The sequence below is a fragment of the Sarcophilus harrisii genome, chromosome 1 (genome assembly GCF_902635505.1).
Source record: "Sarcophilus harrisii chromosome 1, mSarHar1.11, whole genome shotgun sequence".
Lineage (NCBI taxonomy): Eukaryota > Metazoa > Chordata > Mammalia > Dasyuromorphia > Dasyuridae > Sarcophilus > Sarcophilus harrisii.
The window spans coordinates 116664950-116691356 of record NC_045426.1 but is presented as its reverse complement, the minus strand read 5'-3'; the positions used below and the strand labels follow the sequence as shown (position 1 = coordinate 116691356).

At 37.9% G+C, this 26407-nt stretch overlaps 1 protein-coding gene and 1 pseudogene across 1 annotated transcript in view; one reads left to right on the top strand and one right to left on the bottom strand.

The window, feature by feature from the left end:
* KIAA2026 (KIAA2026 ortholog) overlaps positions 1 to 17522 on the bottom strand; it is a 71418-nt gene extending 53896 nt beyond the window's left edge. The window contains exon 1 of the mRNA XM_031961973.1: positions 16726 to 17522. Coding sequence (XP_031817833.1) covers positions 16726 to 17345 — 620 coding nt within the window. The 5' untranslated portion in view covers positions 17346 to 17522. The remainder of the gene's footprint in view (positions 1 to 16725) is intronic.
* Positions 17523 to 17594: 72 nt separating this feature from the next.
* Positions 17595 to 20679, top strand: LOC116422765 (annotated as a pseudogene).
* The last annotated feature ends 5728 nt before the right edge of the window (positions 20680 to 26407 follow it).

Sequence of the window (26407 nt, the reverse complement as noted above, 5' to 3'; positions counted from 1 at the left end):
AATAGTTAATTTTTTCACAGTATATCAATTTCACAGTATATTACTATTACCAAGTACAATGTTATTCTGGTTTCTCACTTCACTTTGCCATCAATTAGGTTGTCTTTCCAGGTGTTTCTGAAAGCCTTCTACTTATCTTTATTTAAAAATACCACAACAGTATTCCATTACAGTCATGTATCACAACTTGTTCAACCATTCTCCAATTGATGGGCATCTCAAATTTTTTATCATCACAAAATGAACAGCTATAAATATTTTTGTACATATGGGTTCCCGGAATTTTTTCAATGGCCATTTCTAAACTGGCAAAGTCAATATTTTAAGAGAGAAGCATCCCAAATGAGTAGGACAAAATTTTCATAATTTAAAACAGAAATGATTTTCTTTCCTTCTCAGAGAGGTCAATTTGTATAAAATCAATTTCAACTTCATTAAAACTAGAATAATCTGTCTTGGACAACTTCCTCTACTCTGATCCATAGTACTAGTGAAAAATTAAAGAGAAATTTGATAACAGTAACTTCACCAATAAAAGGGTTTCAAAGCATGTATACTACAAACAATTAAATTTTCTTTTTTTAAAAAATTCTGACATTAACAAACGCCAACTAAAATGAGCATTTCTATATATATGATAGACCTGAAAAAGACTATCATACAAGAAACTAAAACTCTCCACTATGTATAGCTTGCATTTCTTTTTAAGGATTTAATAAATTCATCATGTAACTTTTAAAGTTGTCTGTGATTCCTTCTAGATTTCTTTTTGTTTTCATTCATCTGGGAACACAAACTAGAAAGCATAATAAGATTCTGAAATTTCTTTATTCAATGCTTTCCTTTAATCTATAAATAAAAATGGCTTGTTAAAAACAAGAACAACAATAATAACAACAAAACCCACCAGAATAACTGAAATGAATTTAAGAACTGTTATTTTTCAGCAAGTTACTGGACATCTTCAGATTTTGGAAGAGCAGCCCATCATAAAAGTTTTTAAAGTTTTGTTATCCAGTTCAGTAGACCCAAATCAACTCATTTCTAGTTTGTCTTAGAATTTTACTCAATATAGACACTTTATTTTACTCAATATAGACACTTTATAGTTATGTAACCTTCCCAATTAACATTTCTAATCAAGTTCTAAAAGGTTTTTTGTTTTATATTTTTAAGATGATTCAATGACTCCCTTTTCTTTTTATTTTTAAACAATTCAATTCCTAATTCTTTTTTACTTTATCACCTTATCCCATTAACACAAAAATAAAACCTAGCTGAAATATGCATAAAGAAAAATAAATTCATACATTGTACTGCCTAGAAACATATACCTCATTCTGCAGCTTGAGTACTGAGAAGTGTTCAAATTACGGTGTTAAATTTAGTAAATGCTTTCTTTAAAAAGCTATTTATTACAGAACCATGCATGGTATTTATACAATCCTGTGTTTTTGTTTTTTACATAAAATACATGTATTTCAATTTGATAATAAAAGAGGAAGCTTAAAAAAAAAGGGGGAAACAGTTTAGAGGAATTCTATATTTGGTAAGAATTATTTCCTAGGTCAAATGAGACAGGAAGAGTAGAAATTAATAGTCAATACTATTTTCTTACCCATTTTCTAAAACACACATAGGGTGGAATAGGGGCTTTGCCAGATGAGGAACCTTCAGGTAAACCCCCATTTGGTGCTATACTAACTGGTATAGTTTGGTACTATGGATTTAACTCAACAGCCATCATACCAATACACATAAGCAGAATGTTATGCTGTCCTAAATGGAAAAAACCCATAAAGCAGGAGAAACAAAACTCAATTATATAACTTTTGAGTAAAATTTTTCAGGAAATAAATGTCATGGGAAAACTGTTACATGTCATTGTCAATTTTTTTTTAAAACTCCAATAATAAAGGGATTTTTAAAAAGAGGACACATGTCAAAAACCATCTATTTTATAGTTGTCTTACCTCTTGATCACATTCATATTTATTTATGGCAAGGCAATTGGGGTTAAGTGACTTGCCCAGGGTCAACAGCTAGTAAGTGCTAAGTATCTGAGGCCACATTTGGACTCAGGTCCTCCTGACTTTATGGTTGGAACTCTTATCCATTGTACCCTCTAGGTGCCTTAATCATATTTATATTTTAAACTGAATATATTTATTCCTTGGTAAAGTACAAACTATAAGAAATTCCTAAACAGGGAATGATTAAACCCCATTCTTGAACAGCGAATGTTTAACAAAGGCTGATCTAACACAGATAATTCTATGTAATTCAATTTTTAATATTACTAGCTATTTTAATAAACATTAAATATTCAAAAGGCTTGGATCATATGTTTCAGGCATTCTAATGATTTTGTCATTCATAAAATTAATCCCTCAATGTTTCCTATATCTCCCCATGTCTATTCCAACTATAATTAAGCAAGAATAAGAACGGTAATCATTACCTAAGAGACTAAAGAGATGTTAGTTTGCTTGAGAGTGTTGACAATGTTATTGTCATAGGATTATGTTCCAAGTCTTCATCATAGTCTCTTTCAAACATACAAGCAAAAACCCTAAGATCAGGTACCAAATTTGTAATCTCAATTTTAACACATAGAAAACTTGACATTTTAAATCTTCTAAAAAGTCTGGAGAGAATTTAGTATTTTTAAACCTAATCTTGTACAGTCCAATGTGAAGGATGACATTTTAGCTAATAAAAACCCTCCTCTTATTCCCTGAAATCCCATCTTAAATTTTTTTGTTCCATATTTTATCATGAAATTGGATATTTATTTAGTTTTTTATTAAGTGATCTTCATTTATAACACTATTTCAATGTTAAATAAATTTTATTTTGATAATCATTCAATATTCGTATTCCCAGAATCATAAGAGATTTAATAGATTGGAAAAAGCACTAAAGTCCATGCTTATATTTTTGTAATCAGTTATAAAGATCTATTTTGTCTGTAGAGTTCAAATTAGTTTAGTAGAATAGGAAAAAACAGGAATAAAATAGAAAGAATAGAGTTTGGTGTCTCTAAGGTAAGGCAACAACTGTTGCTAAATTCATCTTATCCATTTAGTCTTGCTAAATGAACCAATAACTTGGGATGCTCTACATGGACTTGGATTAGTAACTAGAGACACTGGATTTATCACAGGACCACAGACTTATAATCTAAGAGATCTCAGAAATAATCTAGTCCAACCCCCTCATTTTACAGATGAGGAAACAGGCCCAGACTGGTTAAGTGACTTGACCAAGTTCACAAAAGCATTAAATTGGAGAGCACAGATTTCAATTTAGGTCTTGTGATTCCAAGGTCAGGACTCTTTCTTATTTATATCAGTAGCCTACCCTGGAACTTGAAAGTAATGTCCATGACCAAAGTAAAAGACTAGAATGAGCAAAGGAAGAGGCAGCTCCAACAGAAGTAAAAAAATTAAAAAAAAAAAAAAAAAAAAAAAAGACATTTAGTCCAAGAACTTTTGCTAACTGGTTGTAGTTGAAGATCTGTCTCTTAGAAGAGTTAAAAACAGCCACTACTACTACAAAACAAAATGAGCTGAGACCCTAACTTTGTAGGGAGAAGGCTAAATAACAGCTAAAATTCAGAAAAACACCTGCAAATAACCAGCAAATGGAAGCATTTAGAAAAGAGAATATATAATAACTTAGCAGAGGACACCAGTAACTTGCAACACAGCATGCAACTACATGACATCAGATCAACAAATGATATTAGCAGTAAATAGCAGTGATGAGTGCAGGGAAGAATTCTAGCTCTAAAGTAGTTCTAGGATCATAAATTTCCCACATTACAAATGTTCTTGTTCCCTCCCTCTCCCTCTCTGTAATGCTATGGAAATCTGAGAGATCAAATGGGGGATGAAGGTATCGTAGTGCTATTTTTCATATCACTAATTTATTTTGTTTTTTTTTTCTGTGAAAGTTAACTATTAATTGAGGGAATTCAAATAAAGGAGAGACTAGAAGAATGATCAGAGAACCCATCATAGCAAATGCAACTTTAAAAAAGGTGTTAATGTTACAAAAGTCAAGGAGGATGAATGTTGAAAAAAGGCATTGAATTTGGCAAAGAGAAGGGCAGTGATAGACTATCTTCAAATCCAACAATTTTTAGTTAACTATAGTCAAGTTAGAAGAACAGTAACAGGACAAGGACAACTCAGACCAAACTAAGCATAGTAACTTCCCCCCCCCTCAATCTCACTCTTCAAATACACAAGAGGAATAGGTGGGAGAGGCATGTGCCCAACAACACTTCTTGCGGAGACTGAAATTCATAGTCTATAATCTACTGTTACCATAGACTAACAATCTTCCATGGGTCACCTTCCCTGCTCTGAATACACATAGAAGCACACTATTATTATCAACTCTATCCCACTCGTGTCCTCTCCAATCATGGCAATCTCTTTCACTAATCATTCTAGAATTTCCATGACAAAGTAAACAAATACCTTTTATCTTGGATTTTTTTTTTTTTTTAAATACTCCATCTATTAATTTTCACTGAGACCTAGGGACACCACATCCCTGGTCATCCTCTCAAGCACAATGTTGTTCAGTAACTCACATCCTACCCACTCCCCTCCCACTTCAAACATAGGTCCTTATTCTCCCTCTAGAAGTCAAATACTTTCTGCACACCACTGCCACTTACACATTCTTCTTTTACCAGCAACCAGCAAACTCTCCTACTTTGAAGTACACAGTATCAAAATTTTCCATTCAAGCCAGTTCACAGTGGTTGTATACCAGCCCCACCCAAGTCATTTTCAAGAAAGTAAACATCTAGCTGACTCTCATCTTAACTCTTGCTTAATATATATATATAAAATGATACTTCCATATCCTAAGGATCTTCCACAAGCTCCCTAAACGCACAATTCCTCAGTTTCCTTAAATCCCATGACCTTCACTCCACACTTCACACATGTCACCCTCTGGACACCACTACTACAAGTGTTCCACTTCTTTAATCAGGAACTCTGACATTTCTCTAGTGACGACACTCTCCTCTCTTATCATTCATCATTCCATCTCTCCCCTATGCCTCAGCCCTTTTGAATCAATTTTTCACCTACAGAAACTTCCAATACTTTGTATGGCCCTATTCTTAAAATTCATTTTCCGCCCTTTCCTATCTAAAGTCCACAATTAGCCAATTCAACTGTATGCTGTCCCTCCTTCTCAAATTTTGAACCTCTTTGTTTTTTTGGCTGCACCCCAGTCAAAGCTCATCCCTGAATTAACTTCCACTTCTGATCTTACTGACTCACTACCAAAGAGAGTAGTACTTTATACAAAAGTACTACAACTATACTAAGTGCATTCATTACAAATTCATGACATCTAACTTCATCTGGTGAAGGAAGACAATCCCTTTAATCTTCCCTTCTTTCCTCTTTGTCTACTCAATGACACCATTCCAAACCTTTTCTTAAGCCTCTTGTGTCTCAGTCTCCCTTGTTAGCTGAGGATCTTACTCTTATGTTGCATTTCATAAATGCATTCCATTTTGACATGAACTCCTTCTTCATCTCAAAAGACCCTGAAATCACCCTGGTCCTAGAACTCTAATAATGTGGTGGTCCTTATTTTTGCCAAGGTAAATTATCACGTTTGTGCCCTTGATCTATTTCCCTTCTCATCTCCCATAGATTATAACCTCAATCATTCCTCTCCACCACTCTTCTCATCTTTAATCTCTCTCTCTCTCTCTCTCTCTCTCTCTCTCTCTCTCTCTCTCTCTCTCTCTCTCTCTCTCTCTCTCTCTCTCTCTCTCTCGAATCATCAATCTCTTCTTATCTACTGGTTCTTTCCCTGAAGCCTTCAAACATTCTGAAGTTTCTTTCATCCTTAAAAAACATCAAACAAAAAAGCCTTCATCGGCCCCTCCCAGATCTCCAATCTATTACATCCTGTATCTTCCCTCAGCCAAACTCCTGAAAAAAGTCATTCCTCCACTTCCTCTCCTCTCCATCCTCAACCCTTACTACTTGGCTTCCAACCTCATCTTTCAACTAAAACTACTCTCTTACTAATGATCTCTTAATAAACCAAATTGGTTCTGTTTTAAGTTATCAAAACTTTTCTCCCTTGCATTTTGACACCGTCGACTCCTTCTTCTCCTGTATATTCTCTCCTCTCACAGTTTACATGGCTTGACTTTCTTGGTCATCTGACTCCTTATTCTAAGTCTCATTTGCTAAGTTTTCATTCACACTATACCCTCTAACTTCATGATTCTAACCTACACTCCCATTTCTCTATAATCTCATCAGCTGCCACAGATTTAATTATTGTCTTCATTCCAGCGACTCACAGATCTATACCACAGATCCCTCTGAACTTGAAATATCTCTGCATCTCTGGTCATGTCAAACTGTGTATCCCAGAAATATTTCAAATTCAACATAATTAAAAATGAGTTATCTTTATCTCTTTAGCTTTATCTTCAATATCTTCCAAATTTCTCCAATTCCCCATATTCTTATATATGATAATTGTAATAATTCATAATCCATCCCTCATACCCACATATCTAATCAGTTGCCAGATCTTGCTATGTCAACGTCTCACATTTGACCCAGCCTTCCCCCCCATCAATTTCCATAGTTATCATCTTAAAGACTTTATCCAACTTCTCACCAATTTCCAAAGTATCCTAATCAATCTTCTTGCCTCCAAGCTCTCCTTTCTCTGGTCTATCCTTCATACTGTTCCCAAAGTGATTTTCCTTCTGATCAAATCTGATCATATCACTCTCCTACTCAAACTCCTGATTGTTTAACTGCCCTTAAAATACTCTCTTCTCTGGTTAGATATTGTAAATCTGTGACCACTGCTCTGAAAAGCTAGCAGCTGTCTTGACTTCCTATGTCTAGAAACCACACTTATATGCTTCCCATTTGCAGGTATGGTTTTGCAATATTAAACTGTGAAGTTAGGGCACTTTGACACAGAAGAGTGTGAAGTAGCACAAATTATGGGGCAAAAAGCAAAGAAAGGAAAACTGTCACAAGATAGGAACATTATAATCCCTGGCTACTGGACCATAATACCATTTGAAATAAATAATTTACAACAGCTAGGATAACAGGGAAAATCAAATGGGGGTAAGGGAGAGATGTGAAGAATGAACTACAGCACAAGGACTATTCTTGTTTTTTCAACTTCCCTAATTTTCTTTACTATGTATTTAGGAAGAAAAGCAAAACAGATGTTGATTCAAATACTAAAATTTCTATATAATAAATAGGATGATAGATTTAGAACTGGAAGGGACTTTAGAAGTTATTGAGTCCAATCTATTCATTCATTTAAAATATGAGAAAACAGAGGCACATAGAAGTTAAATGACTTGCCCAGGATCACACAATGTCTAATGCAGAATTTCAACTCGAGTTTTCCTGACAAAGTCAGATGACCAACCCACTACACTAGGTATAAGTGAAAGAATCAGGATTCAAAACTAAGTCTTTTAACTCCAAATAATTCTAGATCATAACTTTCTTATTCACCGTACTGTGGCACAAATACTTCATTTAAATAATTCCTTTAGAGTCTCCATGTCTATATTTTTATATGTTCCACAAAAATTCTTTAACAATGATAATAGGATTTGGCCCCTACTTCATACCCGAATTGTGCATTTTTTGACTTTTTGGGGAGAGAGTAACTAGAAGGGAAACAATGAGGATAGGAAAAGGAAATCTTAAAGCATGATACCTAAACAGTATTAATATCACTTGGACAAGGTGTACTTGAACACAGTACTACAGTAACTCAACAGTCAAACTTTTCTTAATGCTTGTCTTCATCCTTCTATAAATCTTCTATGGAGGATCAATTTTGTCACATTCCACATCAAATCTTTCTTGACATCAGTGCTTATGCCTTCCCTTCCAAAACTAAACTTGCCTTCAATTTGTACATATAATACACACACACACACAATTTCCCTCATATAAGCTCCTTGAAGGCATCATTTTTTTGTCTTTAGATCTGGTAAACACTTAATGCTTATTGATCCACAGGATCACCTTTTTTTCCTATCTCAGTCTTGATGACATAGTCTGTTGCACATCACTTCACCTGTACAAGTCATGATTATTTTCTGAAACCTTACACCCACCACCTGTCCTTCCACTGCCCTTTTTGCCTATCATTTTGATTCTGAGATCATTGTTTTCCATGATTTTTATCCAAAAAACGAATGGGAGAATATTAATGCTAAAAACATAACTGAAGGGGGATGGGAAGAAAGGGAAGGGGAGAAGCAGCAGCTTAACAAATGAAGATTTTGGAGAAAAATGGTGAAACAAACCCTTAAAGCAGACCAGTGAGGAGCTAAGAGTATTATCATATACATTGTCAAACACCATTTAGTGTAACTATTCATTGTCACAAGTAAGGTTTCAAGGGGAGTGACTAGGACAAAGACAAAGGCATTACAAACATATTTAAAAAGAAAGATTTAATGAGATTAAATGCAAAATTATTAGGCTCAAAAAATAAGCTGTACAAATACAGGAAGGGTGATGGATGATTAAATAGTTTGTATGAAAATAAACTGGTTGTTTTTGTAGACTATTATTGTCAAAAAAGCTAATGTAATTTTTGACTTCAATAACAAGAATAACATCTATGAAATAGATGACAATCCCATTGAACTCTGCCTTGGATGATACACTTTGGTAAGGATATTGACAAATGGGAGTACGTCCTGAGAAAGATCATTTGGAATGGTAGACACTAGAAATATGCCATATAAAGATGTATTAAAGGCATTTCTACCCATGAAAATGACAGAAAAACATTTGTATATGCTGTGAATTTTAAATATTGGTTTTTGTTGGAAATTAAATAGTCATTTTTCACAATACTTAGGGGATGAGAAAGTAGGAACAGTGTGGAATAACGAAGATGGAATTCCTTTTTTAAGGAAAAAAAAGGGTAAATGTGACTGTCTCCAGTTAAATTTTTGGACAAGATAAATGTGGGCTATGTAACTATAGAAGCAGTAAGAAGTGTTAGACTATCATAACAATCATAGATTAAGGTTCTGTTAGTAGAAAAAGAAGGGAAGATACTGTAAATAGAAAACGATTGGATATAGGGAAGTGAAAGCAAAATCAGATGACAGTTTCAAGCATGGATGACTGGGGCACTAATAGTGTCATGAATAGAAATAGGAAAAAAAATGTTTAATTTTGGCTCTACTGAAATTGAAGTGTTAACAGGACACATAAAGCCAGTCAGAAACAAATGTGGAGCTTGAGAGAAGTCAGAACTAATAATAAAGACTTGGGATTCATCCAGAGTTGAAGTCCTTGAAACGGATGAGATTACCTAGGGAGATAAAAGTTTTAGAAACTACATACAACAATTATAAGGTAGACCCAGAAGAGTATATTTTTACAGAAGCCAAGGAAAGAGTATTAACAAAAGTTAGTCTGGGCAAGTCAGTTAATCTCAGTTGCCTCAATCCCCCTATGCCACCCCCACCCCCCCAAAAAAAAGTTAACAATTTTATATGGCATAAGAGGTCAAGGATGAGGAATGCTGCATGAAAGCCACTGGATTTAGTCATTTAGAGCTCATTTATGACTATTAAGAAACCAGTATCAATACAATAGGTGGTTGGTAAAAGCCAGAATATTAAGGAATAAGTGGGTAGTAAAAAGGTTTTAGCTAGTTATTCCCTATATTTATAATGACTTCCTCCCCTACTGTTCTTCAGAAATATTAAACTATCCTTGAAAAAGGAAAATGTCACTTCCTTCATTAAATCTACCGATCTTTCCAACGAGAAATTACTACACTTTCTCAAGATCTCCCAATCATATTTTGGACTTCTTATATATTTATATTTCACATGGCACAGATTGTACCTTATTTATATTTGAATATCTCCGAGTGCCCCATAAATTGCTCTGGAACTATAGACACATAGTAAATATTTGCTGAATTGAATTTGGATATTGTAAAGTCTATAACCCAATCTTATTCTACTCTATCTTATCTAGGTTTCACTGAAAATTATTTTCAATTAAAATTGGTTTATAGCTCTAGTATAGGAAAAAAAGGTATTCTTAATATTTCCCCACATATTGATGAACTTCATATAGAAATAATAAATTCAAAAAACAAAACAAAACAAAACAAAACTCTGTCCTGTTGTACCTATCCAGATTTTTATACATCTGCAGTGGAACAAAATAACTTCCATCATTTGGTTTTACTCCAATAAATGTTAGATAAGCACATTCAGCAAGAGTACTGGAAATATATTTTTGTATCTAAATCATATAAGCCAAGTTTTTAAGTGTGGCAACATCCCCATTAATTAAATGGAAAGTAGAGTATCCTGCTGAATTTGGGGCCTTGAAAGCAATGATTCTAAGCACTTTGAAATTTATTTACTCTTATTAAAAATGGCAAGAATTTGCTATTTCTCTACAACCCAAGATCCCCTAGTAGCAAGAGAAAAAATGAAACATATGCTGATTGCCTAATTATCATTTCTTTCACTTTTCAACATTTTAGGTATTTATTCATTTCTGGATCTCTTTTCCTCATCTGTAAATTGGATGGAGGCAGAACAGATGTCTATTTATATGACTCTTAAAGGTCCTTCTAAATCTAAGGTCCAGTGATTCTAGAAAAAAATTTCTTTTTTAAGTTATTTGACTTGCCTTAAAGCAGTGGGCAGAATAAGTACCAGATTTAGATTTGAAACCTATTCTGTTTACTAAATCCTTTCATTTCTGTGGCCCCCTGTTTCCTCATTTATAAAATGAGAGGATTATATTCGATAAATTTTATTGTCCCTTCCAACTCTGAATCTTAAGATCTTACCCAGATTAGTATCACAGCTACGACTAGAGCCCAGCTTTCTGACAGCCAAAATTCAATTCATGTCCTACTACAAGATGTTGCCATGGCTATTTTGGAAAATGACATTAAAAAATAAGAGTTGGGTTTTTTTTTTTTTTTATGTTTATAGTACTTTCTACAGGAAAATAAAAGAAGGCATCATTTCAAATTTTGCTTAGGAGTTTCTTTTAAGAAGCATGGTCTGAATTGATGCTAAATGAAATGGGCAAAACTAAGAGAACACTGTATATGGCAACAATATTATGTGATGATCAATTGTGATGGACTTGGCTCTTTTCAACAATAAGGTGATTCAAGGTAATTCCAATAGACCTGTGATGGAAAGTCATCTGCATCCAGAGAGAGAACGAGGGAGACCCAATGTGGATCAAAACATAGTATTTTCACCTTTTCTTGGTAGTAGTAGTGTTTGCTTATTTTTTCTTTTCTCTTATGTTTTTTTCCTTTTTATCTGATTTTTTTTTTTTTTGCACGGCATGATAAATATGGAAATATAATTAGAGGAATTATACATGTTTAACCCACATTGGATTGCTTGCTGTCTATGAAAGGGAACAAGGGAGGGAGTAGGGAAAGAAGGGAGGCAAAAAAATTTGGAACACAAGACTTTGCAAAAGTGATTGCTGAAAACTATCTTTGCATGCATTTGGAAAAATAAAAAGCTATTCTAAAAATAAAAATAAATTAATAATTTTTAAAATAGTTTAAAAAAAAAAAAGAAAAGGTGATTTATACATGTCATTTCCAAACCTTTCTGAATTCCAAGAAAACTAAACTAATGAATAAATATTGTTTATAGTTAGCATACTATTGCTATAATAGGTTAGCTGAAAAAACACCAGAGACCACTTAGCAAGGAAATAATCAACCTCCTAGCTAAACAAAGAGATGCAACAGCCCAGTATTTAGAATATATGTTTATTTACAAAATATTGCAAATGAGTTTATCTGAATAATATGAGCAATATCATCTTGGGAAACAACAACAACAACAACAAAAAAACTATTGAGAAACAAAGTTTGGTAAAAGTTTGAAACAAAATGCAACTAGATTACTCTAAAAAAATTAGTTGATAAGAAGCTTGACTTCTCCCCCCCAAGCTAATAAACAACTGCAAAATGGTACACAACTAAATTTTTTTCAGTGATTTACTTTCATTCATAATAATGGTAGAGCCACTAAATGTGGCCTATCACATTTATATTCCATGTAAAAAAATGATAACACTTAAAAAGATATAATCCAAGGAATTCATTAGACTTGACCAAGTACATACACATAAAATCAGTACAAGGGGGTATTAGTTTTAAGCATCGAGAGATCAATTTTCAAGATCTCAAAGTAGAAAAGATTCCAAAAAATAAAAAATGCAATTATAAAAAGAACTAAGAAAACACTGACAGTTACGGATTCACATATCTACCATTGTCATCTCTATAAAATCTTTATTAGAAGTGCATGCGCACACACGCACACACACACAAAACATTGAGGGTACCATCAATGGAAATATAATAAAAGAAACTCAAAAATTTTATAGGAGATTTTCTACAGAACCTTTAGGATCATCTTTCTATATTTTAACAATTGTTCATTTTAAGAAAGTAAACTTAAAAGAGCAAAAGGATTTGACGGGGCAAGGCAATTCTCATGTATATCAAAATCACTCAAAATTTCATAACAGATATAATTACAAAGAATTTTTATTCAAGGATATCAATGCTTACTAATACAAGTAAGGTATTTATTTAACAGGGAGGTGTATATTAGTTAAATGCACTCAGGGATGTCATGAAAGAGATACTATATAAGGTTAAAACAAGAGGGGAAAAGTTTCTCTTGTTAAGTAGTTTAAATGCTATCATTTGTAGCTATATAGCAATAAATGAAATTCCCCAGCTGATAATTCTAAGTATCAATCCTAGAAAAAACTTGATTGAAACTTTGTTTAGATTATGAAATGGGCCATCTAATCTGTTCATCAATAAGTATACTTTAGATAAGGAATGTAGAAGAATGAAGTGATGGGGCTGCACTTCATTTGGGAAAATGATGACTACTTTCAATGATTGCAAAATGCTTAGGATAAACAAGCACTTGTCAGGCATATCTATTATGTAGCCAGGCATATCACTAGGTGCAAAAGCTTTCCTTTACATCTATACGTGCATAAATCATGGAGAAATATAATCTCTAAAGAATAAAAAGAAGACACTAGAAAGGTACATGGTGGGCAAACACAGGCTACATATTATCAGTAATTTGTATGCAAATGGCATAAAAAACCTACAGAGATATACGACCAGAAAAAGAGGTAAGACAGTTATGTAATAAAAATGAAACAGATGGCATATGTGGCATATTGATATCAAAATATTAAAAGAAAACAAAAAGAGCTCTAGTATGTTGGATATATACACCATAGAATATTTACAGGAAAATATGAACTTTAAAGAATGAGGTATGTGAGTGTTGTATCTATAGAGAATAACTACATAGATGAAATTGTGTATCTTTCAAAGTATTCACAAAGTATTATATCTTGTACATTGGTTTTAGATAGTTCAAAGTTTATGATACAGTAATATCTGATTTTATTTACAACATATTGGACAGCACTATCATTACCTATAGTATATATGGCTCATTATATATTACTTTAATAATGGAGGTAATGCAGTAGAGAAAGGACAGTAGACCTACCAACTATTAGTTCTGGTTCTTCCACTAATTAGTAATGTGGCTTTGGACAAATCATATATCCCATATCTAGGTTATAGTTTCATCAGCTATGGGTAGAGGCTCACAGAATCTTAAACTAGAATAGTCAGGCAAACTTTTATTAAATGCCTACTACGTGCCAGACTTAACATCAAGTGTTAAGAGTACTCCCAATAAAGGTAAGAAACAGTCTCTGCTCAAAGAATTCAGAGTTTAATGGGGAAGGCAACATGCAAATAACTACATACAAACAAGACATATACAAAATAAAATGGGAATAGTCTTAGAGGGAAGGAACTAGAATTAAGATGGGGGAAGGAGGAGGATCAGGAGAGGCTTCCTGTAGAAAGTAGGATTTCAATTGGGACTTGAAGATAGGAAACAGAGATGAGGAGGGAGAACTTTTCATCTATGAACAACAATCAGTAAAAATGCTGGTAAATGGGAGATGTCATATAAGGAAGAAGCAAAGAACAAGTAGGCAGGAATGGTACACGCAAGAATGGAAAACTAGGGGAGAACCAGGTTATGTAGGGCTTTGAATAACAAAAGCAGATTTTATTTTTGATCCAGCAAGTGACAGAGTTAACAGTGGAATTGGGAGTAGGGAGGTTAATTATAGTTGGACTTGTGCTTCAGGAAAATCATTAATGAGGAGTGGCTAAGGTGGTAAAGTGTATAAAGCACTGGCCCTGGAATCAGAAGGACCCCAGCTGAAATCCAATCTCAGACACTCACTAAATGTGAGACCCTGGGCAAATCACTTAATCCCAAATACCTCCTTTGAAGGAAAAAAAAGAAAGGAGGGGAGAAGAAAGGGGGAAGGAAGGAGGCAGCAAGGGAAGGAGGGAGGGAGGGCAGGGAAGAAGCTATGGGATCTATGGAGTGGGGAGAAACTTGTGGTAGGTAGACCAACCAGCAAGCTATTTATTAGTCCAGGCATGAGGTGATTACGGCCCATAATAGTCCAGTGGCAATGTTAGAAGTCAGAAAGGAACCTCTGTGAGAGATATTAAGAGATTAAAATTAAAGAGTCCTGACAGATTGGATATGGGAATGAGGTGGGGGGAGAGTGAGAATTTAAGGATGACACCTAAATTGGAAGCCTGGATGACTGAGAATAAAAGGGAAGTTAGGAAGAGTGAAAAAAAGAGGGAAAGAAATTTACTTCCGGGCATGCCAAGTTTAAAATGTCCATAGGTCATCTAGCTTGAGATGTACAATAGGCAATTAGAGATGGGATGGACAAATTCATTTGAGAATCATCGCCATAGAGATGATAACTAAACCCATGAGAGCTAGTGAGATTATCAAGTGAAACAGTATGGAGGAAGAAAAGCACAGGACAGGCCTGTGGGACATACAGGGTTAGTGGGTGTGATCTGGATAAAGATACAGCCAAGGAGACTGAGAAGGAGCAGTCAGATAGGTAGGAGAACCAGAAGAGCGGTGTCACAAAAAACCTAGAGAGAATAAAAGAAAAGAGGGTGATTGGTGATCCAAAGTGTCAAAGGATGCAAAGAGGTCAAAAAGGATGAGAAAAAGCCAGAGATTTCACAATTAGGAGTTCTTAATTAACCTTAGAGAAAGCAGTGTCATTATTGATTAATCTACTTTCACATACTCATTTGGAGATCTGGGAAGTACCATGGGGAGGATGGGGAAATCGTATATGCTGTATACGGATTTAAATTACTTTGAGAGTGAAATAAAACAGAGTTGGATCTGTGATTTCATTGGTATAAAGATCTCCCAGGTGAGCAAACATTCTCTAATAATGCAAGTAGGTACGTTCTCTATGACTTAAAATCTTAAAGAATTGATTAAAATGCTCAAGGGTTAATTGATTGGAATAAAATCTATATGGGTCACAGGTGAAACTCAACAGGTTTTTATGGCTTTGAGTGCTATTTGACTCTTTCCATGATGTCATGCTACCTCAAAAGAAATATTAATACATATTCAAGAAAACCAACTGAAAATAAAACTTACAAGATAAACAAATTAGGAGGTAGGTACCCCATAATAATGAAAGTTTATCCTTAAAGCAGAGCTTCGGAACAATATTCATTAATATTTAAAAACCTAACAAGTGCAGAAAAACTTTCAATGTTAAGAATCACTGCCAACTGAAAATAAGAAACAAAACTTTCTCAAATGATTTTTAAAAACCCTTATAAACATAAAAGGCTTACATACGATGCTTTAGCAGTAAGATGTTTTTTATTCTAGTTGTCTGGTTAATAATGATCTTAGTTTTTCATTAATCATGAAATGAAAATTCAAATAATTTGTTATCTTCAGAAGTCTTGACACTACAGAACTCTAAACATTAGTAGTTACTAAAATAATCATTATTTAGATCATATCAAAGATGCTCTATTTAGAGAGCCAGTCCGTTGATCTAAATTCGATTTCAATCTTACTATAATATCATCTCATACTAGTGAAAAGCAAATGTCTAAAAACATGCAAAGAATCTACCCTACTCAATAGTACTTCTGGTGACAAGGAAAACAATGGCGCAAACTAAGTGAAATGTGCTTTACTAGTTAAGGGGTACTGTAAAAACGCTCGTGTGCACACACTACACAACAGCAACGATTTCTTCTCAAAAGTTCAGTTTCTGGAGCTGTATGAAGGCTGGGGAAAGAAGAAAGAAGCAGCCAGTTTTCACAGTAACATTTCCAAGGTGCTCCATACAAACCTTTGATAGCAAAATCCTCGAATTATCTAACCGCATCTCTTTTCGCCCAATTTCACCCCCAAACGGCCTCACAGCTGCGGATCGCCGTGTTTTCCTTTAACTCTCAGAACGAACAGCCTCATCTATGTCTGAACACAACCTATTCTTACGTTTTCCGGCTACCTTGGCCACAAAACCCAATTGAGTGATACAGGATGAAGCTCGAGCCGATGCCAACCCGCTCCCTGCCAGGCTCGAGCCTCTTCCTCCCTTCCGAGCGCTCCGGGAGCAAGCCTGCACCTCTCAGAGACGCCCCCGGCCCGCCCAGTTTCTGGGACACGTGCGTCTCCCCGGTGTCAGAGTCTAGAGAGGCCGTACTCACCGAGAGAGGAGCGCCAGCTTCTGCTCCAGCATCATCTCCAGCTTCTGGCCCTGCTTGGACATCCAGTGGTCCACCCCGTGCAGCCGGTAGCAGGTTTCCAGCATCAGTCTGAAATCCGCCACGAACTCGGTGATGCCCCCGTACTGGCCACTGGAGAACTTCTCCTCCATCTTCAGCAGACACATGCCCAGACCCGGCTGCGAGAGGGGGCGGCTCCCGCTGCCGGTGCTCCGAACCCCGCAGGCCACGGCCTCCTCTTCCTCGCAGCCGGCAGAGGCGGCAGAGGCGGCGGTGGCGCCGGCGGGCTGCAAGAAGGGACCCGTCAGGCCACGGTGCTTCTCCAGCAAGAACTCGCCCAGGATGCGATAGCCCTGCTGAAGCTCGTAGGTCAGCTCTTGCTCCTGGCCGCCGCCCTCGACCACCACGACCGCCTCCTCGTCTTCCTCCAGAGGCGAACTCCTTCCTTGGGCCGACGCCGAAGTCAAGGCCGTGGCCGTCAGCGCCTCTGCGGCCGCGGTCTCCGGCTGCTGCAGCTGCTCCTCCTCCTCCTGCTGCCGCCGCCGCCGCTCCTCCTCCTCCCCAGACGGCTCCATCTCCCCAAGCGTCTCCAGCACGTTCATGTCCGCGGCGGGCCCGGGCTCAGCCCCAGCTCGAGCCTGGGGGACGGCGGCGGGTGGGAGGGGGCGCGAGGCTGGCCTCCTCAGGGCCCCGCGGGGCGGCCGAGCCCCCTCCGCATCGGCGCTCGGCCCCCTCCGGGCTCTCTCAGACAGCTGCCCGGTGCGCGCGCGCGGAGAGGGGGGGTGGCGGCGGCGGCGGCGGCGAGCTGGGGGTGTTGTGGTCCGGGGGAGAGAGGGAGGGGGGTCTCGAGATCCAGGCGGGGCGGGGTTACATGGCGCGCTGGTGCGGGGTAGGGGGGAGTGGAGGAGAGGCCCGAGTGCCCTCCTCTCCCCCCACCCCCGGCACGAGAGTCCCCTCCGCCTTAACCCTCTACCTCCTCCTCCTCCTCCTCCCTCTCCCCCGCTTTACTGCTCACCACCGCCGCCGGGGCCTCGGGCGCCCCAGCGCAGGGACGAGGGGGACTGGGGACGGGGACAGGGGAAGGGGGGGGTCTTCTCCTCCTCCCTTCCCCGGCGGCCCTGGCCGGGCTGGGCCGCGGTGGCCGCCGCTCTGGGTTCCTCAGGCTCCGGCTCCTCCTCCTCTTCCCCACACCCCCTCCCGCCCCTCTCTACCTGGGGGAAGGGGGCGGGGGGGACCCTGGGCAGGAGAAGGCGGCGCGCGACGGCGCGTGGACAGGACCCCGGCGACCAACTGTCAGTTAGAAGCCCCGCCGGGCGGGGGGAAGAGGAAGGAGGAGGGGGTTCAGCCCTCCCTGGCTGGGGCGAGCCAAGGAAACCGGCAGAGAAAGAAGCGTCGCCGCCATCCCAGCACGCATGCGTAGTAAAACAGGTTTCTTCTCCGCCCCCCCCCCCCCCACCACCTTTGCCCTCCTCCCACCTCCGCCGCGGCTCCGGCTCTGCTACAGGACGGAGAGGCTAAGTAGACTGCGCGCGGAGCGATGACGTCATCAAGTTGCGAGCGAGTCGAGGGCGGGGAGGGGATGAAAAGGCGCATGCGTGGGCGGCATCGCTAACCCTTCTGCTTCACCTGAGAAGGTGATGAGCCTTGGGGCCCCGCTCCGGGTCCAAGGGAGGAAGCGTCGGGTGGCCTAGAAGGACGGGACACCCACCGGCCGGCCTTAAGGACTAAGGCTGCTGAAGATCCTTTATTGATGGGAGTGGGTTAAAAACATTAATATTCGTGTGTTCACTACTCAGCTTCTCGCTAGCACAGGCCGGCCGCCCCGGTGTGGTGATGCCCTTCCGCCAGGCCCGTCCCTCGGAAATCCTCCTTGAAGATTACGCTCAAGTGTGCTTTGCACAAAACAAAACAAACAACCTCTCTCAACTCCTCCTCCCCAAATTGTCTCTCTAGTTCCCGCCCTCCGCTTTACTTGTTGCATCCACCCACCTGTCGGAGTGGGCTCCTGGAAGGCAGGCATTTCTCGGTGCTTGCCTTGGTCTCCTCGGGAGAAGGGCTAGCTCCACTTGTTAAGTGTTCTTGGGAGAGTCACGGACGAAGCCCACCTAGTTGTTGAATTGAATTGATGGAATTTAGTAGGGCCAGGCCCGAAGGAGCGTTCAAGAAGCGGATATTTGAGGTTCACTTATCTCCAAAGATTAAATTACGAAATTATGAAACAATTTGTAATTATTGTGGGATGATGAGTCTCCGCTTCTGATACTCTGTAAGTGGACTGCACTTTGCGTAGGAAGCTTAATTTAATGAACATGCTGCTGGTTCTGTAGTCAAGATATGGGTTTAAACTCTGGCTCCAGCTCTCCCATCTGTGAGGCACTTCTTTCTGGCTATTTAGAGATGGAAGCCCTTCGTTTTACAGGTGAGGAAACTGAGGCTGAGTCGAAATGACTTTGAGCTAATAAGCGTATTTGAATTCAGGGCTTCATGACTCCCAAGATCTATCCCTTCTTTCCTTCAAATCTTAATGACTACCTTCCAGATGAGCCTCTTTTTGGATATTGCCTTCCTTCAAATCATGTGCCTCTTTATATCCCCACTACTTATCTATATTTCCATATTGTTTCTTCTACAGAATATAAGCTGCTTGAAGGTTTCTGTTCTTGTGTCTCCAGCGTCTGCCACGGTGCCTGGCTTTTGTTGTTCTGTCATTTCAGCCTTATGCAACTCTTTGTGATCCCATTTTCATGGCAAAGATACGGAGCCCGTGTGCCATTTCCTTCTCTGGTTCCTTTTATGTATGAAGTGAGGCAAACGGGATTAAGCGGCTTGCCCAGGTTCACACACCTAATAAGTGCCTGACTAAGTTTGAACTCATGAAAAGGAGTCTTCTTGATTCCAAGCTCGGAGCTCTAGATACTGTTTTGAATGTTTAATTACAATAATACAGAGCACAGCCCATCCTTGTTTTCTGGGTTACTTTTGGTGTTCTTTTCTTGTGTAGACTGTGAGGAAAGTTTAAATTTTAAAGTGTTACTCAAATGCAGATTATTATAATAGTAGTATAATTATAATAATAGAATATTATAATAGAATACTGGAAGGTACCTTAGAAATCAGCTAGTCCAATGCCCGCATTTTAGACATATAGAGATAAAGACATAGAATGATGAATGACAGAGCCAGGACTCAGTTTTAGGTCTCCTGATTTTCCAAATTCCTTGTTCTTTTTATTATTCTTCCTTCTTGACTCGAGAGCTAATTAGGGCAAACTAATTACCAAATTTGAAATTAACTTTAAATGGGCTTTCAATAAAGAACCCATAGATATTAAAGATTATTTAGAAGATCATAGATTTAGGGCTGAAAGGCACCTTAAAGACCAAAACGCTAATCCCTTCATGTTAAAAATGAGAAAAGTGAGAAATAAAGATATTAGATGACTCACCCAGTGTTGCAGTGTAAATAGAGACAGGGTGTCTCTAGTGTGAAAAAAACAGATGACTGGAGGTGAGAGAGGCTGACAACTTTACACAGCTCTGTCTCACTTAAATCCAAATTCATTTGAAAGTCAGTACACAACCCTTGTAATGTTATTGGTCTTCTTCAAGCATGAAGGATCAGCAGCAAGAACACCAGTGGAGGTTCTTCATGAAACAGGATTTCTAGAGCAAATGTGAGTTAAACCTTTGTCACACATGTTTGTTACATGTGTGCCTCACCACTATCATGATCTAAGTTTAAGCTTACTCCTCCCATAAATGCTGTGTGTATTTATGGGAAAGAGTTAACTAGGTTTTTAGGAGAACATTTTGTATTAACTATCTTTTACTATGCTATCTGTGAATAATAGTAGCTAGCCCCCACTCAACTTACCAATTTGAGTTCCCCTATTATTTTTTTCTTTATCTTCTTCTTCCTCCTCTCCTTTTCCTTCCCCTCTTCCTTCTTTTCCTCCTTTTCCTTCTCATCTTTTTTCTTCTCTTCCTTCTAGTCTTTCTTCTCCTCTATTCTTTCCTTATCTCTCCCTCTTCTTTCCTTTACCACATGGGGTCCCTCTTGCCATTGGGGCTCCATACCCTTCCTTACATGTGCGTATTATGTTCATAGGAATTTAGTTTTTGGTTCCTTATATCTTATAAGATTAGATTTTTTTTCAAATTATTTTTACTTTTTTAAAAAAATTTGAGACAATTTACCTTTTTTGTTCTGTGCAGTTTTCATTTATGATTTCTTGAATCATAAATAGAATAAACAGGCTTTTCAAAAGCCCACTGTGAATCAAATGGAGCTATTTGTCTACTCTTTAAACCCAATCCACCATGAATTTCATTAAATGGCTAATAAGAGGCCTAAGCCTCTATTGCTCATTTTTTAGTTTGGATGGTTTAAAATGAGTATGCAAAGCAACTGTTTTCTGTGTTAGTCTCTAACTCTGAGGGTCTTCCCCTCCCAGATTTATGATCGTAAACCAGGCCATCTTTTGTTTCAGTTCTTAGCTTGCTCTTAGTCTTTCAATGTGCATTGCCTCAGACAAGTTGAGACCTGGATAAGACCTTAATTTAAAAAGACCAGAGTCACCTACTGAATCCTGGGCCATGGACAGTTTTCTTGACTCTTGTCTTGCCTCTCACCTCTGATAATTCTGAAGGAGATAGTGAGGCTGAAGACTTCAAAGACATAGCTCTGCTTATTTAGATCCACTTGAAGAGAAAACTCAAGACAATACCTTTATGATATCATTGGCTCTCTTTGAGAATGATGGATGAATAACAACGTGGAAAAACCACTGTCATGCATTTTGGCCCAATGTTAGTCCAAAGGAAGCCTGGTCTCTCAGAAGATGTCTAGACCCCTTTTTCTTCATATTCTTTGGATTATTAAATCCCACCTCAGTACCAAAAGGGAAAATTTCTTACACAAAATGCCTCTTGTCTAGGGTTTCTTTAAAAAGGGGTAGCAGAAAAATACTCAGTGTACAATGGGGGTCAGATAAGGGACTAGTATTTTATTCCTAGAAATAAGAATGTAAAAAAAAATGAAACAAATGATTTGCAATATGTATTAATAAAAAATTAAAAAAATCTGTAAAGCAGATATCTCGACATTGCAACTTAAGTAGGATCCTCTGAGAAATTAATACTTAAACATCAGCAATTTGAAGGTTAGGCATTTTACATTTCACCTCTGGTATTTTCCAAACAACTGTAGGCACATGTCTACTGATAAAACAGGGAGACAAAACACAATATTAACCCCACTTAGCAATTTCTGGTGTCTTTTAAAAATTTTTTCTAGCATTTTACAAAGGGAAAGGACCAAGGAACCATGTAGAGTTTGCCACATCAAATGAAAACCCTAAATTTTTTATGTTCTAAGTTACCATCTGGTTGGGAGCAGATGTCCTAAAGCTCCCAAAAGGGAGACCAGAACTAGGAAAGGAAACCCCTCCATAGGAAGGGTCCTGTAAGTCAATTTCACTTCTGCTATATCAGTTTGTCTCCAAATCCATTGGGCTTCCCATTAAACCATACTGGCTAATGCATCCTAGTAAAGTACTCAAGTTTTTGTCACTAAAGTTGCAACAGCTGTGATAACCACAGTATAATTATTTTAAAAGATAAATACTTTGAAGTGACGAAAAAGTGAAAACATCATTCTATCTAATTTGATAGAAGTATCATGAAAGTTGGTAGAAGTAAAAGTGGAGGAGAGAATTGATGACTAAGAAATAACGGTAATATTTTATGATGAGAAAGAGTCATGTTTTACTTTTATTCTTACTTAAACTAAACACTCCCAACCAGTTATAAATCATTTGCAAATCAAATTATGAATCAGGAAAATGAAACATTTTATACCTTTGAGGAAACTGAGTAATTTCAGATAAAAAAAGAAAGGTTAAAATCATTATTATCCCAAGAAACTAATGCAGAAAATACATATAGGCATATATTTTATACACATAAGCACTAAAACTTTACCCATTGAGGTGACTTAGCTTTAAACACCATAAATGCCTCCAAGGTATTTACAGTAATCTGATTTTGGTGACTATATGACAGCCTTACCTATATCCTACCCAGAAGACGAACCCCAAGTAACTTCACAGCTTTAATTTGCCCTGTACAATTGAAAATAAACAGGAACAACTCTAGACAATGTCGTGTAGTAGGTATTTTGTTTTAGGAGCCTTTGTTTCCTCACTTTTCAGTCTTCTTTCTTCCTTCTTTTCCTTCAAAGGTCCAGTGCATACAATGTCTCTTTTACTGCTATTGGGTCAATAGCAGTTATTAGCAGTTATTTATACTTCAGTGGCTACCAATCTTAGAATGCTATAATGCTAGCATGAATGCTAGAATGTGTCTTCAAAAGCCTAAAGGTGAGGCTTCTAAGAATGATAGTAAACGTGAGGGGATCACAACAAAACCATAGAAGAATCATGCACAAGAAGCTGATACAGTATATTTTAAGAAAACATATGAAAAAAAGGGATGGGAGAGGAACAAGAAATCGTCCTCATCAGTATCCACTGAAGATCAGAAGAATGACAGGATTGAAAATATGAAATTTTGAAGGGACCTCAGCAATCATCTAATCCAACAAAAGGAATCCCCACTAAAACTGATTTTCCAGTCTCTCTTCTCTTTCAAGGAAAGGAAACTCACTACTATAGGCAGGTCATTCCACTTTTGGATAGCTTTAATTGTTATCATAGTTACCCAAATATCAAGCCTAATTTGCTTCTTTCTGACTTGCACTTAATTGCTTCTAATTTTGTGCTAAAAGCCAAACAGAACAAGCCTGAACCCTCTTTTGCGACAAATGTTCAAACGTTTGATTATAATAGGTAATAATGACATTTTCTAATAGATCTTTAAGGTTTTATAAAACTGCTTTACAGATATCTAAACATTGCAATAATCCAGGGAATTGGGTGCTATTGTTATCCCCATTTTAAAAAGGAGCAAATTGAGGCAGACTGAGGCTAAATGGATCGCACTGTAAGTGCCTAAAGCTAAATTTAAACTCAGTTCTTCCTAACTCCAGGTTCAATGTTTTATCCACTTTATTTCCTATCTGCCTTCACTGCCCATTGAGAGGATATGGAGGATATAGATAAGGGCATAGGTTGAGCAGGTATGGATAAATTTCATCCTGAGTCATAAAACATTAATGAAATCATTAATCCATTGGTACAGTAAAGGACCCAATTATTTCCTTGGAATTTTCACCTTTTAAAAAGAAGTATGAGGGCAGCTAGGTGGTGCAATGGATGAAGGAACTGGTCCTGGAGTCTGGAGGACCTGGTTTCAAATAAGACCTCAGCCATTTATTAATTGGGTGATCCCAGGGAAACTCATTTCCTCTCCTTCCTCCTCCCCTCAAAAAAAGTCAGTGGTATTATAGTAGTTGCCCTGGTCATGGCATCAATGAAGAGACCTAGATATGAATTCCAATTTAATTATTTATAAAGCATTTGAATTTAGGCAATTTATTTAAGCTCTGGGAACCTTAGTTTTCTCCTGAATCAAATTAGAATAATAATTGCACTACCCAACTGAAAAGCCTGTTATAAGAAAAATTATTTTTAAAATCTTGAATTATGTGAAAGTCATCATCATTATTATGTAAAATTAAAGTTATTGTCATCTATAACAGGAGTTTCAGGCATCAGAAAACAGGTGAAAAGGATTTCAGAGGTAGTCTAGTCCAAAGCTTTCTCTCATTTAATGAATTTTCTAACTAAAGGCCAGAGGATAAATGCCTTGCCTGAGATTTGAATTTGAAAGTAGAATTGAGATTTGAATATAAGTCTTATGACTTTTAATCCAGGACTTTGCCACAGCATATCAAGGAAGAAAATCTGCTGTTGCTATGCTAGGGTGTTAACTTCTTCTCTTCACTCTTATATGCTGAATACAAAAACAGAAGGTTGCTAGGTTGCCTGGTGGTCACCATTGGCAACATAGCTCTCTGGTGAGAGGATTTGGGATCTTGGTGGAGCAGAGAGCCTTGTTTCTGAAATAGGGTGGCAAATGTCAGTAGGAACAGTTGATCCTTTAATTGACAAAGAGAGTATTAGCCCACCTGTGCTTGCTCCTAAAGAGACCTGTGTCTGAATCTCACTCAACTTTTTCTGGTGGAATTCTCAGGACCAGCAGTTGGCTTTGCCTCTCCTACAAAGCTTTCCTCTCCCCACAATATAGATTCCCTACCAAAGGGGCTCCCACCATGTTAGTGATCTGTGGGCTTGTCTCACTGTACTCTCCCCTTTCTCTGCTCCCTATTCCTATGAATGGTGATATTTTAGCCACAATTTAAAAACCAGGAAAGACAAGATATAGAGTTAGAGACTGTGAGAGATGGAGTGCTCTGTAGGTGGTGAAGAGAGAATTCTAGGCATAGAGATCAGTCAGTGAAAATACTCAGAAATCTTGTTCTAGGAACATCAAGGTGGTCCGTGTCACTGGATCACAGAATAGCTGGGAAAGCAGAGAAAACTCTCCAAGTGGGAGAGAGTCAGGTTCCAAAGGGCTTGAGAATTTTGCATTTGTAGATGATAAGAAGGCAGAGACAGTTAATGATCCGGTGACATGGGCAGACCCTCACTTTAGAAAAATCAATTGGACAGCTGAGTGGAGAACAAATTGGATAGAGTAGGAAGAGACTTGAGGAAGTGAAATCAATCAGCAGCCTACTTGCAATAGTGTAGGGGTGACAGATGAAGCCCTGGACCAGGCTAGTGGCAGGGTCAGAAGAGACATAGAGGCAGATAAGAGAAAAATTTCAAAGGTGGAATTGATAGGTCTTGGCAATAGATTACTTATTGAAAGGGTGATGAAGAAAGAGAGGGAGGAGTCAAGGATGACATCTAGGTTTTAAATTTGGGTGACAGGGAGGATATTGGACAGAAATAGGGAAGTTAGGAGGAAAGAAGGGTTTGGGGAAAAAGATAACATGTGGTTTCCATTTAATGTTTAAATTTAACTGTTTAGTTTGCACATATTAAGTTTAAAATATCTACAGGACATCCAGGTCAAGATGTCATAAAGGTCAGTGAGAAGTCTGAATCTGCAGGTCAGAAGAGAGATTAGGAGTAGATAAGAACATCAGGGAATTATCTATAATGGTAATTGAATCCATGGAATCTAATGAGATCACCAAGTGAAAAAGTAGAGGGAAGAGAGAAAAGGAAATGGGAGAAAATGATAGTTGACAACCACAGTTAGTGGGTATAAATTAGATGAAAATCCAGCAAAAAATGCAGACAGGTAGGAGAAAGAACTAAGATAGATTGTGACACATAAACTTAGAGAGAAAAGAGTAATCCATAGTATCAGAAACTGTGGGGTGTGTGACCCCTCTTTTGGTCAGGAAAATGAGGATTGAGAAAATGCCATTAAATTTGGCAATTAAGAGATTAATGAAGACAGCCTTCTCCAATTTAGTCACAAAAGGAAAGAGAAATGTGGAATGTTAGCTAGTGGAGTAAACAGATCAAATAAGAATTTTTTGAGGATGGGGAATTAGTATGGGCAGGAGGCAGTAATACTACTGGGCAGTAGGAAAGAATAGAGAGAAATTGGAGATTAGCAATAGTAGATATGACAGAAGGGGAAATCTGGAGAAGACAAAGCAAAATGGGATCTTGATATTAGGTAAC